At 36.5% G+C, this 27,976-nt stretch overlaps 1 protein-coding gene across 3 annotated transcripts in view; it reads left to right on the forward strand.

The window, feature by feature from the left end:
* The window catches only part of LOC150108109 (epidermal growth factor receptor-like), a 495,579-nt gene that overhangs the window by 269,182 nt on the left and 198,421 nt on the right, over nucleotides 1-27,976 (forward strand). For all 3 annotated transcript variants that reach the window (XM_090415594.1, XM_090415593.1, XM_090415595.1), the window contains 2 exons: nucleotides 9,706-9,829; nucleotides 24,436-24,603. In XM_090415594.1, the coding sequence (XP_090271720.1) occupies nucleotides 9,706-9,829; nucleotides 24,436-24,603 (292 nt within the window). The remainder of the gene's footprint in view (nucleotides 1-9,705; nucleotides 9,830-24,435; nucleotides 24,604-27,976) is intronic.

Genomic DNA, 27,976 nt, shown 5'->3' on the forward strand with positions numbered 1-27,976 from the left:
AACTGCTGTCCCCTAACTAAATTCTCGTTCTCCAAAAGATGTGCCAAGGCTGTACAAATGAAAAATCAAGCAAGTCAACAGGCTCAAATCAAGAACTCCATCCTTCATCAATGCTTATACCCAAGCCCACAATAGATGCAAGAAAACTATCAATGCTTCCAAAATAGAATTTGAATGGGAAAAAATAGCTATTGCAGCCTGCCCAAATGGCAGCCGTGCCTTCTTGCCAAAGCAATTGGTCATAACTTTTGCCCAACAATATTTCCACCCCTATCATACCCAGATGGCTCTATTGCATCATCATCCCCCAGAAAAAGCTAAATCTCCTGCCATTGGATGCATAACTAACAATGGTAAATTCCCCCCCCCCCAATCATTCCAGCTGCCCAACATATAATTCTCCCTTATATCCTTTTGCTAGAAAGAGATCAGAAACCTATTGCCTAAATTAAACACAAAAAAGTCTCCTGGTCCTGATGGCATTCCTCCAATTGTCCTGAAGGTTTATGCACCAGAACTGACTCTTATCCTATGCTGCCTGTGCATACTCTCTCTTACTCCACTGATATCTATCCGAAAGGCTGGAAATTGGCCTATATTCAATCCATTCCTAAGAAGGGCAACAAATCACTGCCATCTAACTACCACCCTATTTCACTCACCTGTCCTATCTAAAGTGATGGAGATAACCGTCAATTCTCAACTCCTACGTTACCTTAAAGCACCCAGCTATTAAGTGACCACCAGAATGGATTCCATCGCTGCTGATCAACAAGAAATCTACTCTCATATATCACCCATCTCTGGACAAATGCCATGGAGAAATTTGGCAAATCTCAAGTGATTGAAGTTGATATCTCTAAAGATTTTGACTGGGTCTGGCAAAAAGGCTTACTAAGCAAACTCCTATCATTTGGACTGTCTTAAGACTTCTGCAGTTGGATTGCAAGCTTTCTGTTTGGATGCACACTATGTGTGAGGGTAGACAGTTCCTTATCCTCTCACCATCCAACTAATGCCGGGGTTCAACAAGGTTCTGTTCTCTCAACGATACACACACACACAGTTTTGCAGATGACAGCACATTGCACTCCTCCTTTTCATTTGACAAACCTTACTCTACACAACTCACTTAAACCTACAGAACATCAACCACCACTACCCTCATTTCTGATCTCCAAGCCATCCTCCAATGGGACTCAGATAACCTCATCAATTTCAATGCTAGTAAAATTCGGTTCTGTCTTATTTCTCACAAAAAAAAAGAACCATTTTCCCCCCAGTATTATTTTTGATAACACTCAAATTTCCAGAACAGATGACATTTCTCTTCTTGGAATTACCCTGACATCATGCCTCTCTCTCTTGGCATAAACACATCACAATCATTGCATCCTCAGCTTTCAAAAAACTAGGATTCCTCTTTCGCTCAAGACATTACTCCACCTCTAAACAGCTGTTAACTTTATAAAAATTGCAAATCCACCCAGCTATTGAATACTGCTCTCACATTTGGAGTGGGACTCCTAACGGCTCCCTCAAAATGCTTGACTCAATACAGAAGAGAGCAATTAAATTGATAAATTATATATTTGGTTTAATCTTTTATCCAAGTGTAGGCAAACAACATTTGCACCTGCAGTATTTTCAGGATTGGGGCAACTCGTGGTAAAGGTGGAATAAGTTCTGATCACTTGCCTTAGTATCTCCCATAATGCAAAGCACATCTCCTTGTGGATGGACATGTATAATGCTATGCATTAAGGGAACAGCCACTACCCAGACCAGTTTCGGCCTTTATTGAGGTTTCATCAGTGGGAGCCAGATTCAGAGGTAGTGATACTAAGGTGGAAGTAATGCAGAAGTCATACCACCATATACCAGTTGCCAAAGGTGTCAACACCTTATTATTAAAATTCTCTGGATTAGAGATAGTTGATGGAAGTTTTTTCACTTGGCTACTCTACTTATTATATATTTGGTTTAATCCTTTATCCAAGTGTAAGCAAACAAAGTTTGCCCCTGAAGTATTTTCAGGATTGGGGCAACTCGTGGTAAAGGTGGAATAAGTTCTGATCACTTGCCTTAGTATCTCCCATAATACAAAGCACATCTCCTTGATAACATGTATACTGCTATGCATTAAGGCATATATGGTGATATACTTTTGCATTACTTCCACCTTAGTATCACCACCTCTGGATCTGATTCCCACTGATGAGACCTTAATAAAGGTCGAAACTGGTCTGGGTAGTGGCCCTCCCGTAATGCAGAGCATTATACATGTTGTCAAGGAGATGTGCTTTGCATTATGGGAGATACTAAGGCAAGTGATGAGAACTTATTCCACCTTTACCACGAGTTGCCCCAGTCCTTAAAATACTTCAGGTGCAAACTTTGTTTGCTTACACTAGGATAAAGGATTAAACCAAATATATAACTGGTAACATAGCCAAGTGAAAAAACTTTCATCAACAATCTGTAATCCAGAGAATTTTAATAATAAGGTGTTGACACCTTTTGGCAACTGGTATATGGTGGTGATATGACTTCTGCATTACTTCCACCTTAGTATCACCACATCTGGGTCTAGCTCACACTGATGTGCTTTTGTGCAGAAGTGGTTATAGCATTGCTATAAATGCTAAAGCCAATGAAGTTTTAACTGAGGCTTGGTGTTGCTGCTGCACCTGGGGGGGGGGTAATGGATGGCAAGGCTGTAGCCCATGAAGTTAACGAGGCTCGGCTATTGCTGTTATTGCTGTTACCCTTCAGATGACATATGAGCAGTTCTGCTCAGTGGTGGGGTGAATCTGCATCTGGGTAGATACATGTGCACACAGTTTTGCAGATGACAGCGCATTGCACTCCTCCCTTTCATTTGACAAACCTTACTCTACACAACTCACTTAAACCTACAGAACATCAATCTGAGAGTTCTTCTCGGTGACAGGGTGAGCCTGCTACTGAGGGGGAACAATGCTGAGTTTTGATCATATGGATCGCTTATTATTGGGTGATACGGGAGATCTCACGAGTCTTTAGAGATCCCCCCTGCACTTAAACAGTAAAGCGCAGAAGTGGTCCCTTTCCTTGAGGTATGAGAGGCTCTGCTTGGGGTAGGTTTTTGCCTGTCTCTGAGTGGGACCACTGCTGAGATTATGGCTCTGTCTGGTGGTGGAGTGAGCCTGCCACTGGGTAGAGCCAATGCTGAAAGGTTCTTCTCGGTGACGGGGTGAGCCTGTCACTGAGTGGAACAACGCTGAGTTGGACGGTCCTTCAGTCACTCATAGGGAGTGGTCCGAGGGACCACCTAATTTTTAGAGAGGTCTTTACTTAAACAGCACCTCAACAAATGTCGAAACCGGTCTGGGTAGTGGCCCTTCCCTTAATGCATAGCATTATACACATCTGCAAGGAGACGTGCTTTGCATTATGGGAGATACTAAGGCAAGTGATCAGAACTTATTCCACCTTTACCATGAGTTGCCCCAGTCCTGAAAATACTTCAGGCGCAAACTTTGTTTGCTTACACTTGGATAAAGGATTAAACTAAATATATAATTGGTAGCATAGCCAAGTGAAAAAGCTTCCATAGATTGATAAATGATCCATCTTTTACCAACTCACTCTCCCCCAACTTTCATACAGACGTTTGGTCTGTGCAATTTGTGTATTCTATAAATATTTCCATGGCAAATGTTCATCTGAAATAGCATCAGTAATTCCCCTCTCTCAGTACTAAGCCCTTTGGAAGATGGACAGATGCCACCTAACATCCTTTTACAGTCCACCTGGAAACCCACAGAACAAGTTTCTTTTCCTTCTCCTTCATCCCTGCTACTGCTGTACCATGGGACAGTCTTTCTCATGATGCATTTCCCAAGGAATACAATATACAGGCTTTTAAATCAATGAACAAGTTTCTTCTTTTTCAACCCACTACCCATGTACTAATGTACTATAGGTTGATCAACCAACCTCTTGTTTATGGGCTCAACATAAAAAAAAAAGAAAAAAAAATTCTCAGGTCTGGTCTCCTAGGTTTCTTGGGGATGAGGAAACAGTGGAGAAGATTCAGAGACAAGTGATCAAGGTGGTGAGTGATCTGTGGAATATTCCCTATGAGGAGAGATTGAGGGTGTGTGGATTGCAGAAGTTGGATGATAAGGAGAAAAAGAGCGGATATGGTAGAAACATTTAAGTTGCTTAAAGGGTTTTATAGGATTGATGCAGGGAGAATGTTTCAACACTTGACTAGAGAAGCCAGAACAAGAGATCATCCTTAGAAGTTGAATAAAGGTGTGGTTAGTAGGGATGTGAGGACTAGATTTTTGCTTGGAGAGTTGTGAATGAGTGGAATGGGTTGCCAGATTCAGCTGTGAGTTCTTTGTCTGTTAATTAGTTTTCAAGGAGAGGTATGATAGATTGTATGGACAGTTTGGATCTCCCCTGATAAGTCTTCGGACTCCATGGAGGTGCCCATACAATAATAATATATTTGCATCTTTTAGAAATTTAAACATACAACCCAATATACCAAACAAACACGTTCTTTCCCCCCCCCTTCCCCATACAATTTTGCTTTCATAAGCATGTCTTGATTTTTGGCATACCTGCTAGATATGCAAACAGGAAGTACAAAACAAATTCTCATCTCATCCCACGATCAAGTACCATCTCATACACATTCGTGAGGATGAAATACCCTAATAAACTGCTCATTGAATACCTCAACTATATTCTCTGCAACAGTTACTAATCTACCATTTTCATCCACCAACATCATCCTCCCATAGTCATTCTACTTGCCACATATCAAAAGACCTTGCTAAGATTTTTCATTACCTGATTGGTTAATTTCTGTTTGTACTACATTTTTGCTGTCCTTACCAACCCAATCATCTTCCTATTTTGCTCTTTTACTCCTCATGCAACTGATTATTACACTTCATCTTGTACTGCCTCCATGAAGCCATACATCCATTTTTACTCATATATTAGCATGTTATGAAATGCAGATGTTGTACGAGGTGGTATCAAAAAGTTTCGAGACTAGGTTTGTAACACGCCAACAGATGGCAGCACAAGGCTGCACGCACAGTCACAGGGAGCACCTACCTTCATAAGTCAGTGTGCCAAAAGACATCGTCCTGTGTACATCGGAAGCTGTGCAACTGATGCTATTCTGACCACCTGTGTTATCACATCTGCGATTTCATCATGGACAGCAAGTTAGAACAAAGAACAAACGTGAAATTCTGCATGAAACTGGGCAAATCTGCCACAGGATCATTACCGGTGACAAAACTTGGATGCAAGGGGGATGATCCTGAGACGAAGCAACAGTCTTCACAGTGGAAGAGCCTGTCATCTCCACGACCGAAAAAGGCGAGGCAGGTCTGTAGCTCGACCAAGTGCATACATGCTCATCGTCTTTTTCAACATTTGTGGCATTGTGCATCGAGAATTCGTCCTCAGGGGCCAGACCGTCAATAGTGAGTTCTACTGCCAGGTTTTAAGGCATCTCAGGGAGGACATTTGGCAAAAGCGACCAGATCTTTGTGCAAGAAAAACTGGATGCTCCACGATGACAATGCACCCTGTCACTGAGCTCTCCTCACACCTGAGTTTCTCACCAGAAACAACATGATCTCACTTCCGCACCCACCCTACTCACCATATTTGGCTCCTGCAGACTTCGCCCTCTTCCCAAAGATGAAGATCCAGCTCAAAGGTCACCATTTTGACACCATTGTGGAGATCCAGAGCAAATCGCAGAAGGTGCTTGACATGCTTCGAAAAGAAAACTTCCAGGACACATTCCAGAAGTGGCAGGAACGCTGGAAGCACTGTATTGCTTTGCAAGGGGACTATTTTGAAGGTGATAGTGTGTAAATGTAGATAAATAAAATAATTTCTCGTAAAAAGAGCTAGTCTCGAAACTTTTTGATACCACCTCGTATATTATCTGCTTTCCATGAGCTTAGACAAGAAGAAAATTTAATAAGTGAATAAAAGAGGAACAAATGCACTACAAACAAACAAACAAACAGCAGAGATAACACCTCTTGTTTTTTAAACATTAAGAGTTATTGTCTTTTAAAAAATAAGAGGTAAAAAACAATACCTCTTAAATAATTATATATAGATATAAAAGTTACAAGCCTGTGATCATGCCCCAATCCCAAAAAATATGTTGCATCCATTTACCAGTGATCTGAGAAACTGTCATTCTATAACCACATTTATCTTGACTTAATCTGGATTAACTTAATTTCTTATTTGGCCTCTTGTGGTACTTTGTTAAGACATTAGTTCCTTTACAATTTGAATTGTTTCTGCAACTGTCTAATTGAGTGCTGTGTGTCTACTCTGATGATGCTGGCTTTGAATTCCCAACAAGCATCACCATTAGTAAGTTCAGTAAATAATTTTCCCTCTGGTGTTGTTTGTACTGTCAAGCACTTCTAATAAAACTCATCACCATCTACATAACTTATTATGTAGACTACATAATCAGTTACATATAGATGAAATTAGGATTGGTTGCTATTCATAACAGTGCTTCACAGTATAAACAACACCATAGGAAAATAAATAGTTTATCTATCGAATTTACCAATATTTCACTGGATTTCCATCCAGCATTTTCAAAGCACAAATTACAAATGCAATAAACACATAGCACTTAATTATATAGCTGTAGAAACAATTCAAATTGTAAGTGAAAAGGAACTAATGTCCTACCAAAGTAACTTCATTTTTATCCAGTTTCTCAAGGGACTGGATAAAAATGAAGTTAATTCAGAGAAGTCAAGTTAAATGTGGTCTTAGAATGACATTATTTGTGATAGTTTCTATGAATTGTTTCTGCCACTGTCAGAGACGACATTCTAAAACCACATTTAGCCTGACTTCTCTGAATTAATTTCATTTTTATTCAGTCCCCAGAAGGTACCTTAATATCCTTACTACTACTACTACTACATGTCAGTGTTCTCTGCTTCATAAATTTAACTTGAATAGGAATGTAAGCCAAGTTAATTAACATAAGACAGATTTACCTTATATATATATTTTTTGTTAGTATAAAATTTTTGCCCTAGCATCAAGGGCATTTTTAGTATGATTTTCAAATTAAATAATAAGAACAGAAACCAGTAAATTAAATTCAGCAATGAAATGTGACTGCATGTACACGATGTGGATTGTTATTGTCTAATTACATTAAAAACACTTACTGGACTTTACATTTATCACCTTTCATACCATCATAATTGTCAAAAATCTGACGCCATTAAAACTCTGGTACATTGGACACACACACACTCTCTCTCTCTCTCTCTCTCTCTCTTTTTGCTCCACTGAAATGCTGCTCTTCAAAGAAATAAATCAAGTCCACCTTCCTTACTAATGGCTTTACTGATTTGTATGTCAACAAGATAATTTATAAATATAATAAATTTAGTTTAATCCTTTATCCAAGTGTAAGCAAACAAAGTTTGCCCTGAAGTATCTTCAGGACTGAGGCAAGTCATGGTAAAGACGGACAGCTCTCATCGCTTGTCTTAGTATCTCCCATAATGCAAAGCACATCTCCTTGTGCACATGTATAATGCTATGCATTAAGGGAAGGACCACTACCCAGACCGTTTTTGACCTTTATTGAGGTCTCGTCAGTTGGAGCCAGACCCAGAGATCGGTGATACTAAGGTAGAAGTAATGGAGAAGTCATATTTACCTATACAAGTTGGGTCTGGCTCCCACTGATGAGACCTCAATAAAGGTTGAAACCGGTATGGGTAATGGTCCTTCCCTTAATGCATAGCATTATACATGTCTGCAAGGAGATGTGCTTTGCATTATGGGAGATACTAAGACAAGTGATGAGAGCTTGGTCCAACTTTACCAAGAGTTGCCTCAGTCCTGAAGATACTTCAGGTGCAAACTTTGTTTGCTTACACTTGGATAAAGGATTAAACTAAATTTATTATAATCTAACCAAGTGGAAAAAAATTTCCAACATAATTGATAACTATTGAGTTTCCCTGTCATCTGCCTCTCATCGTGTTAGTGATAGAGAGATGGTCTGTCTTGTCACCATTTCCTATTCTAAAGATGTGTTTGGAAGGTATGGCCAAACTACTTAGATTTGTTTGCCAACAAATTCCACCTTATCAACAAGATATCCACTTTTCTAGGCTCAGCTAAAGATAAACGTCCGCCTTTAGCCCATGCTTGAGTGTATCAAATTCCTTGCCAGTGTGGATTATCATATTTTAGCCAAACATGTACATCTGCAGCCATGTATCACAATGAACATTTAGGCTACATTAAATTCTATGAGGCAGAACAATCAGGACTTGAGGAACAGGATATCACCACCACCAAATACCAAATTCTTTGGAAGAAAATGAAGATTCTCCATAAAAGTAATGATCTCTTAGAACATTCTATACAAAGAAGGTTGTGTGACTTTTGCTAAATCAACTGAATCTAAATAGAAAAGAAGAACTCTGAATTATTCCTCTTATGGGAAATAGTTCATCTTCACAAGTTCTAGAATTAATTTAATTTAATTTTTATTTATTTTAATTAATTAATTTTTACAACTCTTGTCAAAGTCATTTTTACTAGAACTTAATATAATTAGATCATGACACTCTACATCATATACATTCAGTTTTTTTTATTATTATTATTATTATTATTATTATTTAACACCTCCAGGGAGTCCAAGGACTCATCGAGGGAGGGCATCTGCTCTACAACTCTGTCTCCATCATTCAATCACCAACTGACCGCAACTACACCAACACCATATACAGCCGACCACCACTGGTATTTCCACAGACAATCACAAACATCCATGCCCACAGCAGGATTTGAACCCGCAGCCTTTTGGCTGGAGAGCGGATACACTATCCACGATGCCAACCAGGCCGGCTTCATGCATTTCATTGTTGAATCCACCGGTTTTTGTTGGTGTTGTTTAATTTGAAGGTCATATTGGAGATGCCATTGATACTCAGAAGAAAATTTTATACAGTAAAGTATGTGAGTTAAATCCATCTCGTGTTAATTAATGTTCAAAATATGGCTGTTAGGTGTCCAATAGTGTGAGATTTACATTTTACCTTTCAATCTGCCCAGATCCTAGTCTTTCTCTGAGTTACTTTTATACCCCTTAGGTATCGAACAATTCATTTCACTAATCTTTTGTCCCTCTCCCATTATATTAACTGATATTTCCACCTCAATGTCCTTAATGCTGTTTGTTCACTTCCCTACTTGTTCTTAGAACTCTCATATCTTTGGTCTCTCATCTGCATTCAGCTGTTTTATTTCTAACATGACTTTCGGTCCATAAGATATGTTTGGTTTTGAACACACCGTTTTGTATTCAGCTGGTTTAGAGATTTTGCTGATTCTCTATCTCTATTTCTCACTTATTCCATATGAATTTATTTAACTTGACCTCCTGCAATGTCAGCTTTGCTTATTCTATCTGTTTCCATATTTAATTTGTATGACAACTGCCATAAATTGAAATTTGAAAAACATTGAAATATAACAATTTAAAGATTTGATGTATAACATATGATATGTGTTTAATATATTATACGTATAATTATATTATATGTATAATATATAATAACATGATGTGTTTCTATATGGCTTATATATTTAAATATTTTATAGATTGTCAAGGAGTGGAAGTTTTACATGCAGGTAATATTCAATCATTTCAAGATTGTACTATTATTGAAGGCTCAGTGACAATTTTAGACACCACCTTTAGTGGCTTTCAGGAAGTCTATCAAAAGTAAGTAATCATTATCATTTTATTATCATTATTTTGAATGTTGCTTCAGGAAAAGTCTAAACACTCATTTGAGAGAGAACCCATTTAGACACTCAAATACCTAATGATGATAAAGGAGTTTTTATAATAATAATAATTATTATTATTATTGTACAGGCACCTCCATTGAGTCCAAAGACTCATCGTGGGAGATCCAGTTTATCCACACAATCTATCATACATCTCCTTGAACCCATTAACAGACAAAGTGCTAACAACTGACCCTGGCAACCCATTCCACTCATTCCCAACTCTCCAAGTGAAAAATCTATTCCTTATGGCCCCTACTAGCCACATTTTTACTTAACTTCCAGGGATGATCTCTTGTTCTATCCCCTCTAGCTAAGTGCTGAAACATTTCCTCTTTATCAATCCTATAACACCCTTTAAATTAAATGTCTATTCTATTATATTCTTTTTTGCCTATCAACCAACTTCAGCAGTCAGTCCACACACCCTTAATCTATCCACATAGGGAATGTTCCACAGACTACTGACACCATTTTGGTTGCCACTTCTGAATCCTCTCCAGGAAAGGATTCAGAAGTGAACTTCCTCATCCCCAGGAAACTCTGGAGACCAGACCTGAGCACAGTAATCCAGATGTGGGTGTGTTACGGCTATATAATGAAGAATAATCATTGCCAGCAAAGGTAAGTCGATTGGTAGAGCCTCTGCTACTAATGGCTCATGTAAAAAGTTAAGCAAGTTTGAGCACGGTTAGTAGTTGGAAGGATCTATCGTTCGATGCTGTTGGCACACTCTCCCTCAATGAGTCTTTGGACTCCCTGGAGGTGTCACATAATAATAATAATAAATAATAACAATTTCCTTATCTCTACTTGTTAGCATGTTTTTCATCAGCCAAGTAATTTTATGAGCTATCTTAGCAATGTGTCCTCTAAACTTTAATTCTCTATCTACCATCATTACCCTTAAATCTCTAGCTTCATCTATTTTCTATAGTACAGTTTTATTAATGTGGTACACAGCTTGTAATCTGTTTATCAAAATGCAGAACTTTACATTTCTCCACATTAAACCGATATCCATTGTCTTTTGCCCATAATGACAGCCTATTTAAATTGTCCTGCAAGCTTTCCACTTCACCTTGATTAACTGTTACTCTATCTAATCTCATATCATCAGCAAACAACTAAATATTTCCTTTCAGGTTATTTCCTATATCATGTATGTACAAATTAAACAGTAGTGTCCTAGCACTGAAACCTTGCAACATACTATTAGTCACCTGCTTTTGCCTGGATTCTGCTCCTCCATATACCACTTTTTGATATCTGTTCAGCAGCCACCCTTTTATCCACATAACCAGTATTATATTTATCCTCATTTGTCCTAATTTGTGTAACAGAGTTCTGTGTGGTATTCACTCAAATGCCTTTGCAAAATCCAGCAGAATCATCGTTCAGCCATTTCCCCTATCCAACTCAGCTGTCACTCACTCCATTATAAAACGTTAGTAAATTACTAAGGCATGACTGACCCTTCACAGAGCCATGTTGTCTCTCATAATGTATCATATTTCTATCCACCTATTCCTGAATTCTCTTATTGACCAATTTTTCCAGTACTTTTATCACAACTCATGAAATACTGATCGGTGTATAATTTTCTGAGGCATTACCAGTTCCCTTGTACATTCCCTCAGAATGTGAGCTGATATCCCATCTAATCCAATACCTATATTCACATTGAGATTCTGTAATATCCCAAGAACCTCCAATTCTCCACCTCTGTTCCAATATTACTGTCTGTCACATATGTCACAAATTATGCGGTGCATAACTTCAAAACTTATGTACCATTGTACATAATGAACAGCGTGTTGTAGCACATTCTGGCATAACATGAGTAACATGTAAGCAGTGAGTGTCCGTGAAGTTTAATTTTGCATGTGAGTAAGTGTTTGTCTTTTCATTATCGAAAGTCTAAATTTTGCTAATTTTTATTTTAAAGATTTGATTTGGCCCAATTCTTTGGAGAAAAAAAAAGCAATTTCTCTGGAAATGAAAATTGCAATTTTAGATCGCTTAGCAAAAGGTGAGGGATCTATGGTGATTGGTAAACATTTTAATTTAGGCAAATCTACTATAAGAGCAATTAAAAAGAATGAAGAAAATCTGTAATTTCTGGCACAAACTAAGTGCCAAATTATCATTGTACTCAAGAGATGCTTTATTAGAAAAAACGGAATGAGCACTCATAATTTAGATTGAAGAATTAACTCAAAGAAGAATTCTTATAAGTGATTATTTAATTAAACAAAAGCTCTTCAGTTTTATGAACAGATGAAGCAATTGGAGCCGTCTACTTCTGCTTCCCAAGCTGATAAAGAATTTTCGGCTAGCAAAGGATGGTTAACCGGGTTTTTATGAAGATTATAGCCTCGGCTATAATCTTCATAACGTGAAGATTATAGCCGAGGTTGCAGGAACAGATGAAGAAGCAGCCAAAAATTTTCAAGAGAAGTTAGCCAAAATTATGAAGATGGTGGATATTGTCCCGATCAAGTGTTTAACGCTGATGAAACAGGATTGTTTTGGAAGGAAATGCCTAGTCAAACTTGCATCCCAAAATCTGAGAAAAAAGCAAGTGGGTTTAAAGCAAGCAAAGATCGAGTAATGTTGTTACTTTGTAGCAATGCATCAGGAAATAGAATGTTGAAATCCATCCTAGTAAATCGATCTCTAAGACCATGTGCTCTAAAAGGCAAAAAACTAAAACAGCTACCGGTACATTGGATGGCTAATATAAAGGCCTGGGTAACAACTGCTGTATTTACTGAATAGTTCAATGATTTTTTTGTACCAGAAGTGGAAACATATATGAAGCAAAATGCTCTTGATTTTAAAGTTTTATTAATTGTTGACAATGCACCAAGTCATCTGCATTTAGAACATCCAAATGTGTTTTTTCCACCCAATACAACAAGCATTATTCAGCCGTTAGATCAAGGCATAATTGCTACTTTTAAAAAATATTATGCTAAGCACACTTTTCAATTTATATTGGATAAACTAGAAAATGAATCATTAACAATAAATGATGTTTGGAAAAAAATTTCTATTTTAGACTTAAATCATGTTGCATCTGCTATTGCTGAAATAAGACCACAAACTTTAAATGCCTGCTGGAAAGCAGCTTGCCTGTATATGTTGCAAATAGTGCAACCATGCAAACATCTACATTATCAGCTGAAATCATTACTTTGACACAGGAAATTGGAGAAGGTTTCAATACATTTAGCCAGAATAATGTAGATGAATTGCTTGTGGATAATGCCTTAAGTAATGATGATATTATTGGATATCGATTAACTTTAGATATCATCGAAGATCCAGAAAAGGATAGTGAACCAGAAGAAAAACCTGTCCCCTCAATGCAAATATAATTCGAGAAGGTCTTGAACTGTGCAATAAATTGGAAAATCATTTTCTTGTTAATGACACAAATTCTGAACGAGCCTTTAAATTCCAACGTGAGCTGAAGAACCGTATGTCTGGATATCGCGAGCTGTATAAAAAATTAGTAAAATCATCATCATAAAGTTTTTAATCACTAATTACATTGTCAGAAGAAAAAATCAGCACAGAATGAGGGTGGAGCTAATTTTGTTTGTGAAGAACCATTGCCTTTACCATACAGTTCTGATGCGCTGACTATCTCTTCTGGTGATGAAAGTGATTTCGTACCAGTTCGCAAACGTTTCCAGATATTGTCTAATAGCGACGATAATTCTGATGGCAAAATATAAAAAAAAATGTTTTTTTTTTATTTTCAATAAAATTAAATGAATAAAGCTTTAAAACAAACTTAAGCATTCTTATTTTTCTGAATTTTTATAAACTTTTTTATGTGATTTTAGGTTTATTTTAATTCATTGCTTTGGTTTTATGCAGTTTTAGAAAAGTATGGAACATATCCCTAATTTTTCAATGTAAGTTAGGTCTTTTTTGTGCAATTTTTTATATGTGGTTTTCTGTAGAACGTATCTACCGCATAAAAAGAGCCCCGACTGTATTTTGTTTTATATTGGCCTTGATCTCACACACCAGATGCTTCAAAGAACAGCCACCTTCCTACCTATCTCCTGTTCTTTTTGGCTGCAATTCACCTGCAGTCATTAGCAGTACTCCCTCCCCCATTCTATCTCCTCTGCCTTCCCTGAAAATACTAACCCTTCACATTCTATCCCTGTAATTACATCACCTGCTCTTAGCTAATCTCACTAATCCCTATAACTTTTGGCAAGGTTGCACTAACCAATGTTATAAACTCCTCGCTCTTGTTCCTGATACTTCTGGCATTAGTATATAGAAACTGCAGCATCCCTTTAAGTTCTCACCCACCTTTACTTCGTGAATCAATATCTTGGCTTGAAGACTAGATTCTGCACTTGTTGGGTCATTCTCACAGTCACTCACCTCATGAGAGCCTTCACACACATTCACCTGCATCCATTGTAATTGTTTAAGATTTTCTGAATTTGCACTTTGGTATGCTCGGTAAATAAAGTTCTCTTTAGACCTAAACCAATTAAATGCAATCCATCAGCTTTATACGAATCCTTTTCGTCAAACACAGGCAATAGGTCCACTAACTCATTCCTTCTGCACAACCTGCATATTGGTTAGTTTGCTAGAGTACAGATCCAGAATGAGGACAGTAGTGTTTTTTTTTATGTCACTTTTATCCATGGGAGGTTGTTAAACTTCTTGTACTTAAAGAATGGCTAGATGAGCATTGTGTGCAATAGTGTGTACATCCCATGATGAGTCTCCAACTCCATGGAGGACAGATGTTAATAATAATAATAATAAAGTACCTATAGAAAAAATTTTTTAAGAAAGATACAAAAAATCTATGAGAGTGAGCTTGTGAAAGTGATCATCATTTAACCAAATTGCCCTCTTCTGGATATAGCATCAAGAAAATTTAGGAAGGTTCTTAGTACACTATTCCAGGTGTGAGAACTGATGTTGACTGCATTTAGGATTTGTATATGATTAGTCTGTTCAGATGAAGTCTTCAGTAGAAAAATGACATAAAGTTTTTTGGAGGATATAGGTTTCACGTGCTTGTGAAGGAACAGCTAGAGATGTATGTTATCTGAAGAAGAGAAGTTTGATCTTATCTGGAGATCCGAGCATTACCAAAGGTCAGGGAAAATGAAGTGAAATTGGTTTTTTCTTGCAAGTAGTCACAGTTATGGTAGCATTGAAGTTAATGTTTTCAGATTGTCCAGAAGATCAGTGTTTAAGACATTAAATGGAAGATTTTGAAGTTTGGAATGGTTGAACACTTCAGAGTTTGTACAGGAGGAAGCAAGTAGGCAGAATTATGAATCTGGAATGTTGGTTAGGAGATTGACTGGGATACTCTGGTATTGCATTATGGAAATGTACATCTATATAGAGGAAGCCATGATCCTGATTTGGTCATTCACTGATGACCACGGAGAAAACTGGCTACTCAGTTTTGTTACAAAGGATCGAATTCTCATTTGGAGAAACCACACAAGTTTCTCCAAATCTTTGTGACTTATGTCCAGAGCTTGCATAGAGTTGCTTTAGAGATCCATTGTGGATTGCAAGAGGCATAATACATGGACAGTGCTCTGCTGGTGTTTTGGAAGCCTAAACTTACTTTAAAAATTTGCATGTTTGCTTGCTAGATTAGGTTTCCAGATTACCTAATTGGTCACCGCTTAATTGGTGGACATCCATATGAGGAAGTTGACTTCTAATGATGATTGCATTATTTTTGAAAATCATATATGGAGATCTTTTAAAATTTTCTTACATTTAATTACCATTTAATTCAGAACTAATTGGTGCAGTTCAAAAGACAAAAATTATCCATTTTTTTAAAAAAAATTATATATATATATATATATATATTTGTCCCAAACATGAATGGCCTATAGCAAACAGATGCTGTGTGAGGGCAGAGTCAGGAATATGTAATCTGTTGATATTCTTTTTAAACTGTTGAAGATTGTAGGTCCTTGGAAATGTTTCATGAAAGAGATTGTTCCACAGAATTGAGATGATAATAAATTTAGTTTAATCCTTTATCCAAGTGTGAGCAAACAAAGTTTGCGCCTGAAAGTATCTTCAGGACTGGGTTAAGGTGGTACACACCAGGGCAACTCGTTGCAAAGGTGGAGCAAGCTACCAACACTCCTATCCTAGTATCTCCTATAATGCAAAACACATCTCCTGCGGATATGTCTATTGTTATGCATTAAGGGAAGGGCCACTACCCAGACCGGTTTCGACCTTTATTGAGGTCTCTTCAGTGGGAGCCAGACCCAAGTTAAGATATCAGGCAGAAGCATTTGCAGGTCATCTCCACCTATAGGAATTGCCAATTGGTGTGCCACCCTTTTTTAATAAATTACTCTGGATTTAGAGAAAGATGTTGAAAGTTTATTTTCCACTTGGTTAGAGTATAATAAATTTAGTTTAATCCTTTATCCAAGTGTGAGCAAACAAAGTTTGCGCCTGAAAGTATCTTCAGGACTGGGTTAAGGTGGTACACACCAGGGCAACTCGTTGCAAAGGTGGAGCAAGCTACCAACACTCCTATCCTAGTATCTCCTATAATGCAAAACACATCTCCTGCGGATATGTCTATTGTTATGCATTAAGGGAAGGGCCACTACCCAGACCGGTTTCGACCTTTATTGAGGTCTCTTCAGTGGGAGCCAGGCCCAAGTCAAGATATCAGGCAGAAGCATTTGCAGGTCATCTCCACCTATAGGAATTGCCAATTGGTGTGCCACCCTTTTTTAATAAATTACTCTGGATTTAGAGAAAGATGTTGAAAGTTTATTTTCCACTTGGTTAGAGTATAATAAATTTAGTTTAATCCTTTATCCACTTAATCCTTTGCAACGAGTTGCCCTGGTGTGTACCACCTTAACCCAGTCCTGAAGATACTTTCAGGCGCAAACTTTGTTTGCTCACACTTGAATAAAGGATTAAACTAAATTTATTATACTCTAACCAAGTGGAAAATAAACTTTCAACATCTTTCTCTAAATCCAGAGTAATTTATTAAAAAAGGGTGGCACACCAATTGGCAATTCCTATAGGTGGAGATGACCTGCAAATGCTTCTGCCTGATATCTTGACTTGGGCCTGGCTCCCACTGAAGAGACCTCAATAAAGGTCGAAACCGGTCTGGGTAGTGGCCCTTCCCTTAATGCATAACAATAGACATATCCGCAGGAGATGTGTTTTGCATTATAGGAGATACTAGGATAGGAGTGTTGGTAGCTTGCTCCACCTTTGCAACGAGTTGCCCTGGTGTGTACCACCTTAACCCAGTCCTGAAGATACTTTCAGGCGCAAACTTTGTTTGCTCACACTTGGATAAAGGATTAAACTAAATTTATTATACTCTAACCAAGTGGAAAATAAACTTTCAACATCTTTCTCTAAATCCAGAGTAATTTATTAAAAAAGGGTGGCACACCAATTGGCAATTCCTATAGGTGGAGATGACCTGCAAATGCTTCTGCCTGATATCTTGACTTGGGCCTGGCTCCCACTGAAGAGACCTCAATAAAGGTCAAAACCGGTCTGGGTAGTGGCCCTTCCCTTAATGCATAACAATAGACATATCCGCAGGAGATGTGTTTTGCATTATAGGAGATACTAGGATAGGAGTGTTGGTAGCTTGCTCCACCTTTGCAACGAGTTGCCCTGGTGTGTACCACCTTAACCCAGTCCTGAAGATACTTTCAGGCGCAAACTTTGTTTGCTCACACTTGGATAAAGGATTAAACTAAATTTATTATACTCTAACCAAGTGGAAAATAAACTTTCAACAGAATTGAGATGGATAGCAAGTTTAGTGATTATGCAGTTCGACTGTAAAATACTGTTGAACAGCTGTAGCATGAGTTTCTGTAGATGTGGCAGAAATATGGATGCCATTTCTGCTGAACAGTGGCCATGGAAATATCTGTAGAACAGACACAATATAGAAAATATTCTTCTATGGAAAAGTGGCTGAAGAGAGTCTGCAAAAGAAATGTCATTTATCAACCAGATTTCCGTTTTCTGAAACCTCATCAAGAATTTTTAGGGAGATCTTAGGTAAACAACCCCATACATGAGAGTAGTATTCCAATGTTGGTTGGATTTGGGTTTATACAGAATAACTGTTTGGAAGAGAAGTATCATCTTAACCGGAAAAGGATTCCAAGTTTTTTCAGAAGCTGTTGATGCTATAGAAGTGATATGCTTTGCCAGGAAAGATTAGGAGTAGGAGTTGGTCCAAGACCAAATCTCTTTTGTTATGGGAAAACAAGCAAAACTGCATTTTGGAAGTATTAAAGTTGACTAGGTTGCTTTCACCCCCAATAAAGCATACTTTGAAGATCAGTGTTCAGGGCACTTATTATACATGATCTTGAAGCATGAGATGTTTGAGCACTGCGAGGTCTGTCATATGAGTAGGATGAGTGGAGTGTGCTATCATTAATAAAACCTAGGATTTGCAGTTACTGAGAACAGGTTGTTTATATAAATCAAGAAGAGGGAGGGTGAAATGACAGCCCTGAGGGACATTGACATTGTGAGGAAAGTCTGAGGATCATCAGAAAGAAACTAGTGATCCACTTACACAAAGACAGTCCAAATGATGGTAGCTTGTTGAGAAGCCCTTGATGCCAGATCCTATCAAAAACCTTGGAAATGTCAAGAGCAACCCCACAGGTTTCTCCAAAACTTTCCATGGAATTGAACCAAATATGAGTGATGTAGTTGTTGGAAGTTTTTCTACTTGATTATACTGTAAATTGAAGATACCAAGAAATTATATACTTGGTTTAATCCTTTGTCCAAGAGTAAGCAAACAAAGTTTGCGCTTAAAGTATTTTCAGGACTCGGGCAACTCATTATGGGATACTAAGGCAAGTGATGTGAAGTCATTCGATTCTATATATGAGTTGCCCCAGTCCTGAAAATACTTCAGGACTGGGAAGGGTCCTGAATGGTCCAGGGTCCTGAAGGGTCCTTTCTATAATGCATAGCATTATAGAAAGTTGTTGAAGTGCTTTGCTAGCTAGTAGTTTGTTTCCTTACTTCATTTAGCAAGTTATTAATAATTATTATTCAATTATAATAATATGAGTGGGGTTTCCGAAAAGTAAGGTAACTTTTTTTCTTGAGGATGTTTAATAATAGGAAGTTGAATTATACACCAAGAAATAAGTGAACATGGACTACTACTCCACAAAAGAGTCCAGATTTATTGATGCACTTGTCTCAATGATAGATCAGTTTATCAATAACAGTACTGAAGATGTCTGTGCCCACAGCCAGTAACCAACATTACATTGCCTAATGAACATCCTCATCCATACCTCCCAGAAAGGTGTTTCTTGATGGGGGGGGGGCAAACAAATGGAAATCTGAAGGTGCTAAGCCTGGGCTATAAGGGGGAGGGGAGAGGATGTAGCAGAATTTCCCAATGATTATAGCACAACTACTCATGAGTGTGGAGTATGCAGTGTGGAGTAGCATTGTTGTGCACCAAAATCATGCTGCTTGTTAGGAGTCCTGATCGTTTGAATTGAATGTTGGCTTTCAGTTTGTCCAACATTGCAGAGTAAATCTCTGCATTGATTGTTCCTACTTTCAGCAAAGTTTTCATGAACAGAATGCCTCAGTGATCCCAGAACACTGTGACCATGACTTTTCAGACAGTGGGAACAGTTCTGAAATTTTTGTGCACAGGTGATTGTGGATGTTTTCAGGTACATGGAGTCTTGTTTGATCTCTGAGGTAAAGTGATGAACCTACATTTCATCTCTTGTGATTATTCTAGAAAATCTTCACTTTTGTCAGCTTATCTCAACAGTTTCTCCAGACACATCCCCATACATGTTGCCTTGTGCTCCTCTAACAATTGTTAGGGCACCCAACAAGAGCACACCTTTTGAAAGCCAATGACATTAGGAACAATTTCATAGACAGTGGACTTACTCAAGTTCAGCTATTGTGCAATTTCATGCAGTTTCACTCACCAATCTTCAAGAACAATGCCCTTAATGAGTAAAATGCTGTCTTCTATCTTGTTCGATGAAGTCCTGCTTGCTTGATGTTGATCTTCAATGTCACCATGGCTTGCTTTAAATTTATTGGACCAAAAACACACCTGTTTCTTTGACATCACCTTTTTGCCATATACAGCAACAAGTTCAGAGTGAATGTCTTTTGAAGCCCCTTTGGACCACACTTGCATGGTAGCTGTCATCTTGCAACTGGTATTAACTGTGAAGCAATAATAGCACCACAATGCAATGGCTGTCTTTATGAACATTATTAATGGGTCTATCTGACCACTGTGCTTTATCTCATTCCCTTTCACCATTATTAAGCAAAAAATGTGTTATCTTACTTTTTGTAAACCCCTTGTAAAAATAATTTTTATAATAAAAATTTAAACTTTAAGAACTAATTATCATTTATCAGATATTATTTTATTACACTTCTCAAATATCTATTAATTGTACCTGGTTGCTAGTCTGTGCCACCAAACTTAGTATAAGTCTGTAAGCATAAATCTCACTGTAGATTGAGTAAATTCATTCACTGTTTGTGAATAACTCCCATGTGGTGACTGGGAATTAGAATAGTCCCACCATGAGTTCATATGCATCGTAAAAGGCAATCAAATGAACACTCAGTGTCTGGGGTATAGCCAGACAACCCTGCAGGCCACCCTCCAGGGGTCATAAATATGGAGGCCTGGTCCTCCAGATTGGAGGAATGGGCTTGGTGCTGACAACTCCATCCCAGAAAATAAAAAAAAAAACTTGTTAAGAAATCCAAAGAAGTAAAAGCCGGACTGATTAATGGACAAAGACCTGCTAACTAAGGCAAAAAATAGAGAAGAGTGGTAGAGGCTTCTCAGGAAGACTAGCACTCTCAAAGGGATATTAAGCCAATGATGATGTGGGACACTGTCAACTGGGTGACGGTCAAGTGGGCGATGGCCAAGTTGGCGCTAGACATTTGGGTGACAAAATAATAGATCAAATATGCAATGCTATTCTATTGATCTACTACCCGGTAAATTTAAATAATAATTTTTCGAGAAACGAGTTAAAAGAATGATTTAAACATAAAATTTGAAAAATCTCGCTTATAATTAAGTTTATTTTTATTGTGTAGAATTACAAAATTGTATAGACACTATATTGAAATTTCCCATGCATAAAATGAGTCAGCTAGTTAATAATTATTTTCGTTTATATCATAATGAGAATATTAATTTTTGCTCATGAAAGTCATGAAATGTGGAGCCAGAGCATGAATGAATTATTTGTGAATGACATATTTTTACTTTCTCCCCTCTTTTTGCTCAAATTTTTGTTATTTTGTCTAGAAAGGATGGAGGTCCTGTTTTCCCTGTTTTGTATTGTTTGCTACCTAATAAGACTCTTGAAACATACACAAAATTATTTTATACGATACATGAAATGTGGCCATTACAAGATCCCGAAAATATAAATGTTGATTATGAAATTGCCATTCATCAAGCTTTACGTATAGTATTTCCGCAAGCTAACATAAATTGTTGCTTTTTTTTCATCTCATAAAAAATCTTCATAAGCTTTTAGCTTCATAAAGTCTTTTAACCAGATACAATTCTGATGCGCAATTCGCTTTAAATTCAAAAATGATCACTTCACTTGCTTTCATTCCAGAACAAGATATTATTTACGCTATTTCTGAAATTGAGAATCATTTATCCAATGAATTTAAACCAATTTTAGAATGGTTTATGAACACAGATCATCTAAGGAATAATAGAACCAGGGCTCCACAGATTTTTCCCTCAAACGTTTGGTCTGTGTACCAAAGAACAATAAATGGAAGCAATAGGACAAATAATTTTGCAGAAATCTGTCATCAATGCAATTGAGCTTTGGCAGCAGCACAAGTCATCCAAATTTATGGTTTTTATAAATGGACTACAAAAAATTAAAAAACATATGATGTTGATTATGAAAGGCAGTAGAAGATTATCAACATCAGCACAAACGTAGACATTACGATGAAGCTGACCACAGAATTTTGAAAACAGTTATAAATTACGATAGAGAAAATATAATAGAATATTTACGTGGTGTTGCATATAGCTATAATATGAATTAATAAATTTACAATAAAAATTTTGTTTTGAATTTCATATACTTTTTTGTTTTAATGTATATATGTAACATGTGTAAATATGTTTGTTAATTACAAAATAATATTAATAAATGAATTAAAAAACTGTATTTTTTCTTTATTTTAATATTGTGCAATTATATCTTTTCATTTTTAAATAATTTTCGGACTACTCTTTTTAACTATCTCTTTTCTTAAATGAGTAGCCTACAAATTTTGATATATGATATGATTCTTCAAAAAAATAAAATTTTTTAATTTATCAAAAATTAGAATATTGGAGGTAAATTCACACAGGTAAGCTTATGTCAGTAGGTCGTTAGGTCTGGATTATTTTTATTTATTTATTTTTTTCAATCATGTGGAAATAACTCATAACTCATAGTTTATAACTCATACCTCATAAGTCTTAACCATATTTATATTTATATATATTTTACCAATATTTACAAAAAAAAATCTGCCAAATTCGTATGTCTGCTAAGCATGCAAAAATTTGTATGTTTCTGTTGCCCACATGACAGTTGCCCAGTTAACCGTCACCCACCTGGCTATCGTTCAGTTGACCATCACCCAGTTGTCATGTACCTGTTGATGTTTATGAATAAATTTAGGCAATTTAAGTAATTTAGACATTTAGACCAAGATAGTTTTCTTGATCTGATGTAGAAACACCACTCTGCTTGTTGGCAAGATGAAGTCACCAGAAAAAAGTATCATGTTTGATCTCATCAGGAGTGTTCCATATTATTCACCTCAGCTTACCCATATCCCTAATGTAATTGTTCTATAGGTTTACAATTAAAACCCCTTATTTCTGTCATGTGGTTGCCTTCACCATTTCTGCTTTTTGTAATGTCTTTCCAAAATTTCAACTTTCTGTTAATTAACACTCAATGATTACTCACCTCCTCCATTAAAGCACCACAAATAGAATACACAGCCTTCATTTCGAATCCCAAAATTTAAAACTTAGCCACATTAAACTGGCACCTTCACCACCTTCCATTCAATTTAAATCATCCTGAAGAGTCACTGTATCAGCACTATTCCTAATAATTCTCCCTCAGCTTTGCACTTGTTGATAATTGAATATCCCTATTGTCCATCTACAGTTCATCCACTTTCACTTTCATCATAACATGAAGCAAAGTTATTATGGACTCCCATCATAATGTGAAGTTAAGTTATGATGGAAACAGGAAAAGTGCAATGAAAGAAAAGTTGGTGAATTGATAACGTGGGATGGAATGGAGTTAAAAAGGTGGGAAGAGCAAATGGACTGGAATGATAAAATAAATAAAATAACAGAGATACAAATATAAACTTTCTTAGACATATTTTAGATAGGAGTAAGTTTAATCTAAGATGGCAGTTTTTCTCCCTCTGCAAAACAAGAAATCCCAAGAACATCATCTGTAAATGTAATACACATGCCACTAATAGTCCGATCATCAGGTAAAAAAAATAGATCACAACTAATTCATGCATAGGATGGACAACAAGATTATTTATTTCCATTATTCTTGTACTAGTCACATGACTTATTTCTTGATTTATCCATTTTTCCCTTAACATTAGTGCAATTTTACATTCTGTAATGCTATTTATGTTATCCTGTGGATCATCAATAATGGAAATTGCAGATTATTTGTACTCTGTAACAGGCATGTAACCTGTTACATGCCTGTTACAGAGTTATATTCATAGTTATACAAATTATCAGAATGAAAGAAATTTGATTTTTCTAAGGTCCAGAAAGGAGCCTCCTTTACTCAGTCAGTATAGATGAAGCCCTTTGGTCAGAAAGACCTGGGTTCGATTCTCATCCATAATGTGAGGAACCTTTATTTGGTCTCTTTTGACTAAAAATGAGTTAACCAGTCTCATATGGAGATGGCGGGTTTTTCTCCCGATAACTCTGGTTTTTCATCCCTCAAAACAGGCAAACTAGTCACGTGAACACACACAGCTACAGTCATAAATATACTACGGTAAGGAAGGTAACCGAAAACCTTGCTTCATAATCATCTCCCTGGTATAGTAGCATATTGCTGCCCCACCAGCCATAAGGCTGAAGGAAAAATACAAAGGCCCAGAAAGATTTCAAGTTTTGCACAAATTCCATTTTTATATGACATTCGTTTTGTATGGAAACAAAAAATGGAAATTTAATAAGCATAAGTCTGTTCCTAATTTTAGGATATTTAATTATTGTATTTTCTCTACTTATTGTATTCTCTCTACTTGCTTATTTATGCTGAAAAAAATTGCACGTTTGCATGTGTACAAGCATGACACATTTAATGAAATTTTGTGTTATTAACTAATGTGTTTTCTTCATTTTTTTAGCTTCACTTTTGGACCAAGATATCCCAGAATGCATCCTGATTCATTAGAAGTATTCAGTACATTAAAGGAAGTAACAGGTTTTATTAGCATTCAGGCTTCGCATCCAAATTTCAAAAATTTATTATATTTTAGGAATCTTGAGATTATTGGTGGACGGCAACTCACCGAGTAATTATTCTTTATTCCATTAATTTTTTTGTTAATCATATTATTAGTCATCAAAAGGCATGGAGAGTGAAAAATTGATTTCTTGCATGGATAGTAGTAGTGATGTACATTGCCAGAGAGAGAGAGAGTAACAGGTGTACAGACAAATGCATTTCTAATGAGGTCTTTTAATGCAGATGTTCTAAATGTGATAATTAAAATAACAGAGTATTAATATAATTTATGCTTTTTTTTTTCTAGTTTTTAATATTTGTTCAAAAGTTACCTTACTTGATGTTCAAAGATAAAATTAGCAAGTCATTTCTAAAATTATTGCATTATATACAGTGAATAATTTTTAGTTGTGCTGTGATTGACTTTGTGGGACCTACACAGACTTCCTGTGATGTGTCTTTTGGATTCCTGGAAGTCCTGTCCTGTCCTGATTATGTTAAATCATAATGAAGATGTATCATGCTTTTTTTTTTTTTTTTAAGGCTGTCAGAATTTACTATGCTTAAATAAATAGTAGCTATTTTAAAAGTCAGATAGTTTAAAGTTTATTATTATGATGATTATAAGGAATCCCCCCCCCATGGAGTTAGAAAACTAATCATAGGAGGTCCACACTACCATTATTGATACTACCAGTCATTTAATAGAAATGTGTGGTAGAGATAATATTATTCTTTAAATAATGATTTAATGCATGTAAAGGAAACTAGAATTTATGAAATACTCTTATATATTTTGATCAAAGTTAAAATGAATATTATTCAGGGAGAATAATTGGCTATGACATTTAAAATATGAACAAAAGTAGAAGAATTGGCAATGCCATTTAAAATATAAACACAAAAACTACATACAGCATGTGTATAATTTCACGTCTCGGTCACAGCTTATCAAGTCTAAAAGTTCCAGGGGAAACAAGTATAGTTATGTAATTTTTTAAAAAAAATATTATGATCAATTAATGACAATTACTTTCCAAAACTTAAGCATACAATCTATTCGATTACGATTAGGGTGGTGGCATATGGTTTCACATGATTCAAAAAATAGATGATTAAATTTAAACTTATTGTAGTGCAACATCAGAAGGTTCAGGCCTTGTTTCTCATAACATTAATACTAGACACAGAGTTCACTGGCATTAAACAAATACTTTGCACTACAATAGGTTTAAGTTTGATCATCTATTTCTTGAACTGCTTGAAATCCTACACTACTGTCCTAATCGTAATCAAACAGATTGTATGCCTAAGTTTTGGAAACTAATAGCCATTAATTGTTTATGGCTTTTTTTTTAAATGACATAACTACCTGTTTATCTGGACCTTCATTAGTGTTTCCTCCTACTCGATCAGCTGCAGCCAAGACACTTGAAAGTATATACATACTGTATAACTCGTTTTTGGGTTCACATTTTAAACAGAGTAGCCTGTTCTTTTTCCCTGAATGATGATTATGTTGTTAATAAATTGATAAAAGTGTTATTTAAAAAATAATATTATTGATACTATACCCATCATACTTCTCCTTGAACTCATTCATTGACAAAATATTTTGATCACTCATTCAGTATTCTTCAAGTGAAAAATCTAGTCCATAGTGCTCTTGGTAACCATATGTTTACGTGTTATTCAGGTTAAGCCCTTTTCCATTTATCCTCATAGGAAGCATTCCATAGACATGTCATAATCATAGTTCACTTGCCTATGAATCCTCTCTGCCACTTCATCTCCGAAAGACCCAGGTGACCAGATCTATCCAGGTGAAGCTAAATAAAAGTCTTATAAAGAGGAATAATAACTCCCTGACTGTACTATTCCGGATGTTTCAGCATCCGTGTAATCTTTTGAGCTATTTTGCCCACTTTTGCAATATGCCTTCTGAACCTCAACTCCCTTTACCATTATCCTTAGCTGTGTCAATTTTCTGCAATCTAGTTCCATCAGTATAGTATAGTATAGTTTGTAATCTTTTCCTCCCTATTGCTTCTGCTCCTCCAACCCAAACACCTCTTCTGAGCAAGTCATAGAAATTATACTCACTATCATGAAGGCCTTCTTTCACCATTCTAGCCCAAATCTTCATCTACTTTTGAAGCCCCAGTTTCAACAGAAAGTGTAACAAAGCAGTTCAAGAAAAAAAATCCAACTTACTGCAGGTAAATTGCATCAAGAATTCCAGCTCCATACTCAACCTATGCTAAAACAAACAGGAAATGCAAAACAGTCATCCGCGGACTAAATCTGATTTCATAAGACTAACGACAGCAGAAAACTTGCCTGTCCAAATGGAAGCTACACCTTTTGATCTCTTACTAAGGCCATTACATTCTACTTCTGATTACTTGCACTTTCGCTTCTCTCTCTCTCTCTCTCATCCTGATGGTGTGCCTAAAGAGTTTTTTGGCAGAACATTTTCATCAGAAAATTACTAAACAACTCAGACACTAAAAAAGTCTTCTTGTCCTGACATCTCTCCAATTGTACTCAAACATTGTGCTCCAGAGCTAATTTCTGTCCTGTGTAATCTCTACAATCTTTTATACTTAATCTGGTACTTATCTCAATGTGGGGAAGCAACCATATATCCAGCCTATTTCAAAAAATGGAAATATGTGGCCCAATCTTCATTACCTCGGTACTCTCTAAAATAACAGAGAAAGTCATCTATAGTCAACTCCTCCACTATTTAGAGGCTTACCAATTAATAATTAACCACCACTGGACATATGCTATGGAAAGATTTGGAAAAACATGCTGTTATTCTTGATATTTCCATAGCTTTTAATTGTGTCTTGTGTCAAGGCCTGCTAAACAATTTATCATCTTTTGGCCTACCAACTCTCTATATAGATTGAGGAACATGCTTTCTCTCTGGTTGTTCACTGTACATTATTAGTGGATGCCCCTCCCCATTGGTGAAGAATCTCTCTTTGAGATTCTTCACCAATGCAAGAGTTCCTCAAGGTTCTATCTCATCACCTACTTCTTTTTCCCATACATAAATGACCTACCCTTAATCACCACTAATTCTATTCACAGCTATGTGGATGATAGTACTCTCCATTCATCCTGCTCATTTAACAGACTATGCCATGCCCAAACAAGGATAGTATGCAAACTAATTTGCATACTATCCTTCAATGGGGGAGGATGGTCTGATTGCCTTCAAATATAAGAAGTCAGGCTTACCATTTCTCTCACAAAAGGGACCTTATCTCACTTGCCTTACTCTTAATAATACACAAATCACCAGAATGGATCAGATCTCTCTCTCTCTCTTTCTCTCTCTGCTTGTACTAACATTTACCTCCAGTTTCTCCTGTCATATATAGAAAGTTTTTTTTCTTGAGTTTATTATACATTAAAGATACCAAGAA

This window comes from Typopeltis vanoorti, chromosome 3 (genome assembly GCF_054136105.1).
Source record: "Typopeltis vanoorti isolate ZY-2024b chromosome 3, IOZ_Tvanoo_1.0, whole genome shotgun sequence".
Taxonomy (NCBI): domain Eukaryota; kingdom Metazoa; phylum Arthropoda; class Arachnida; order Uropygi; family Thelyphonidae; genus Typopeltis; species Typopeltis vanoorti.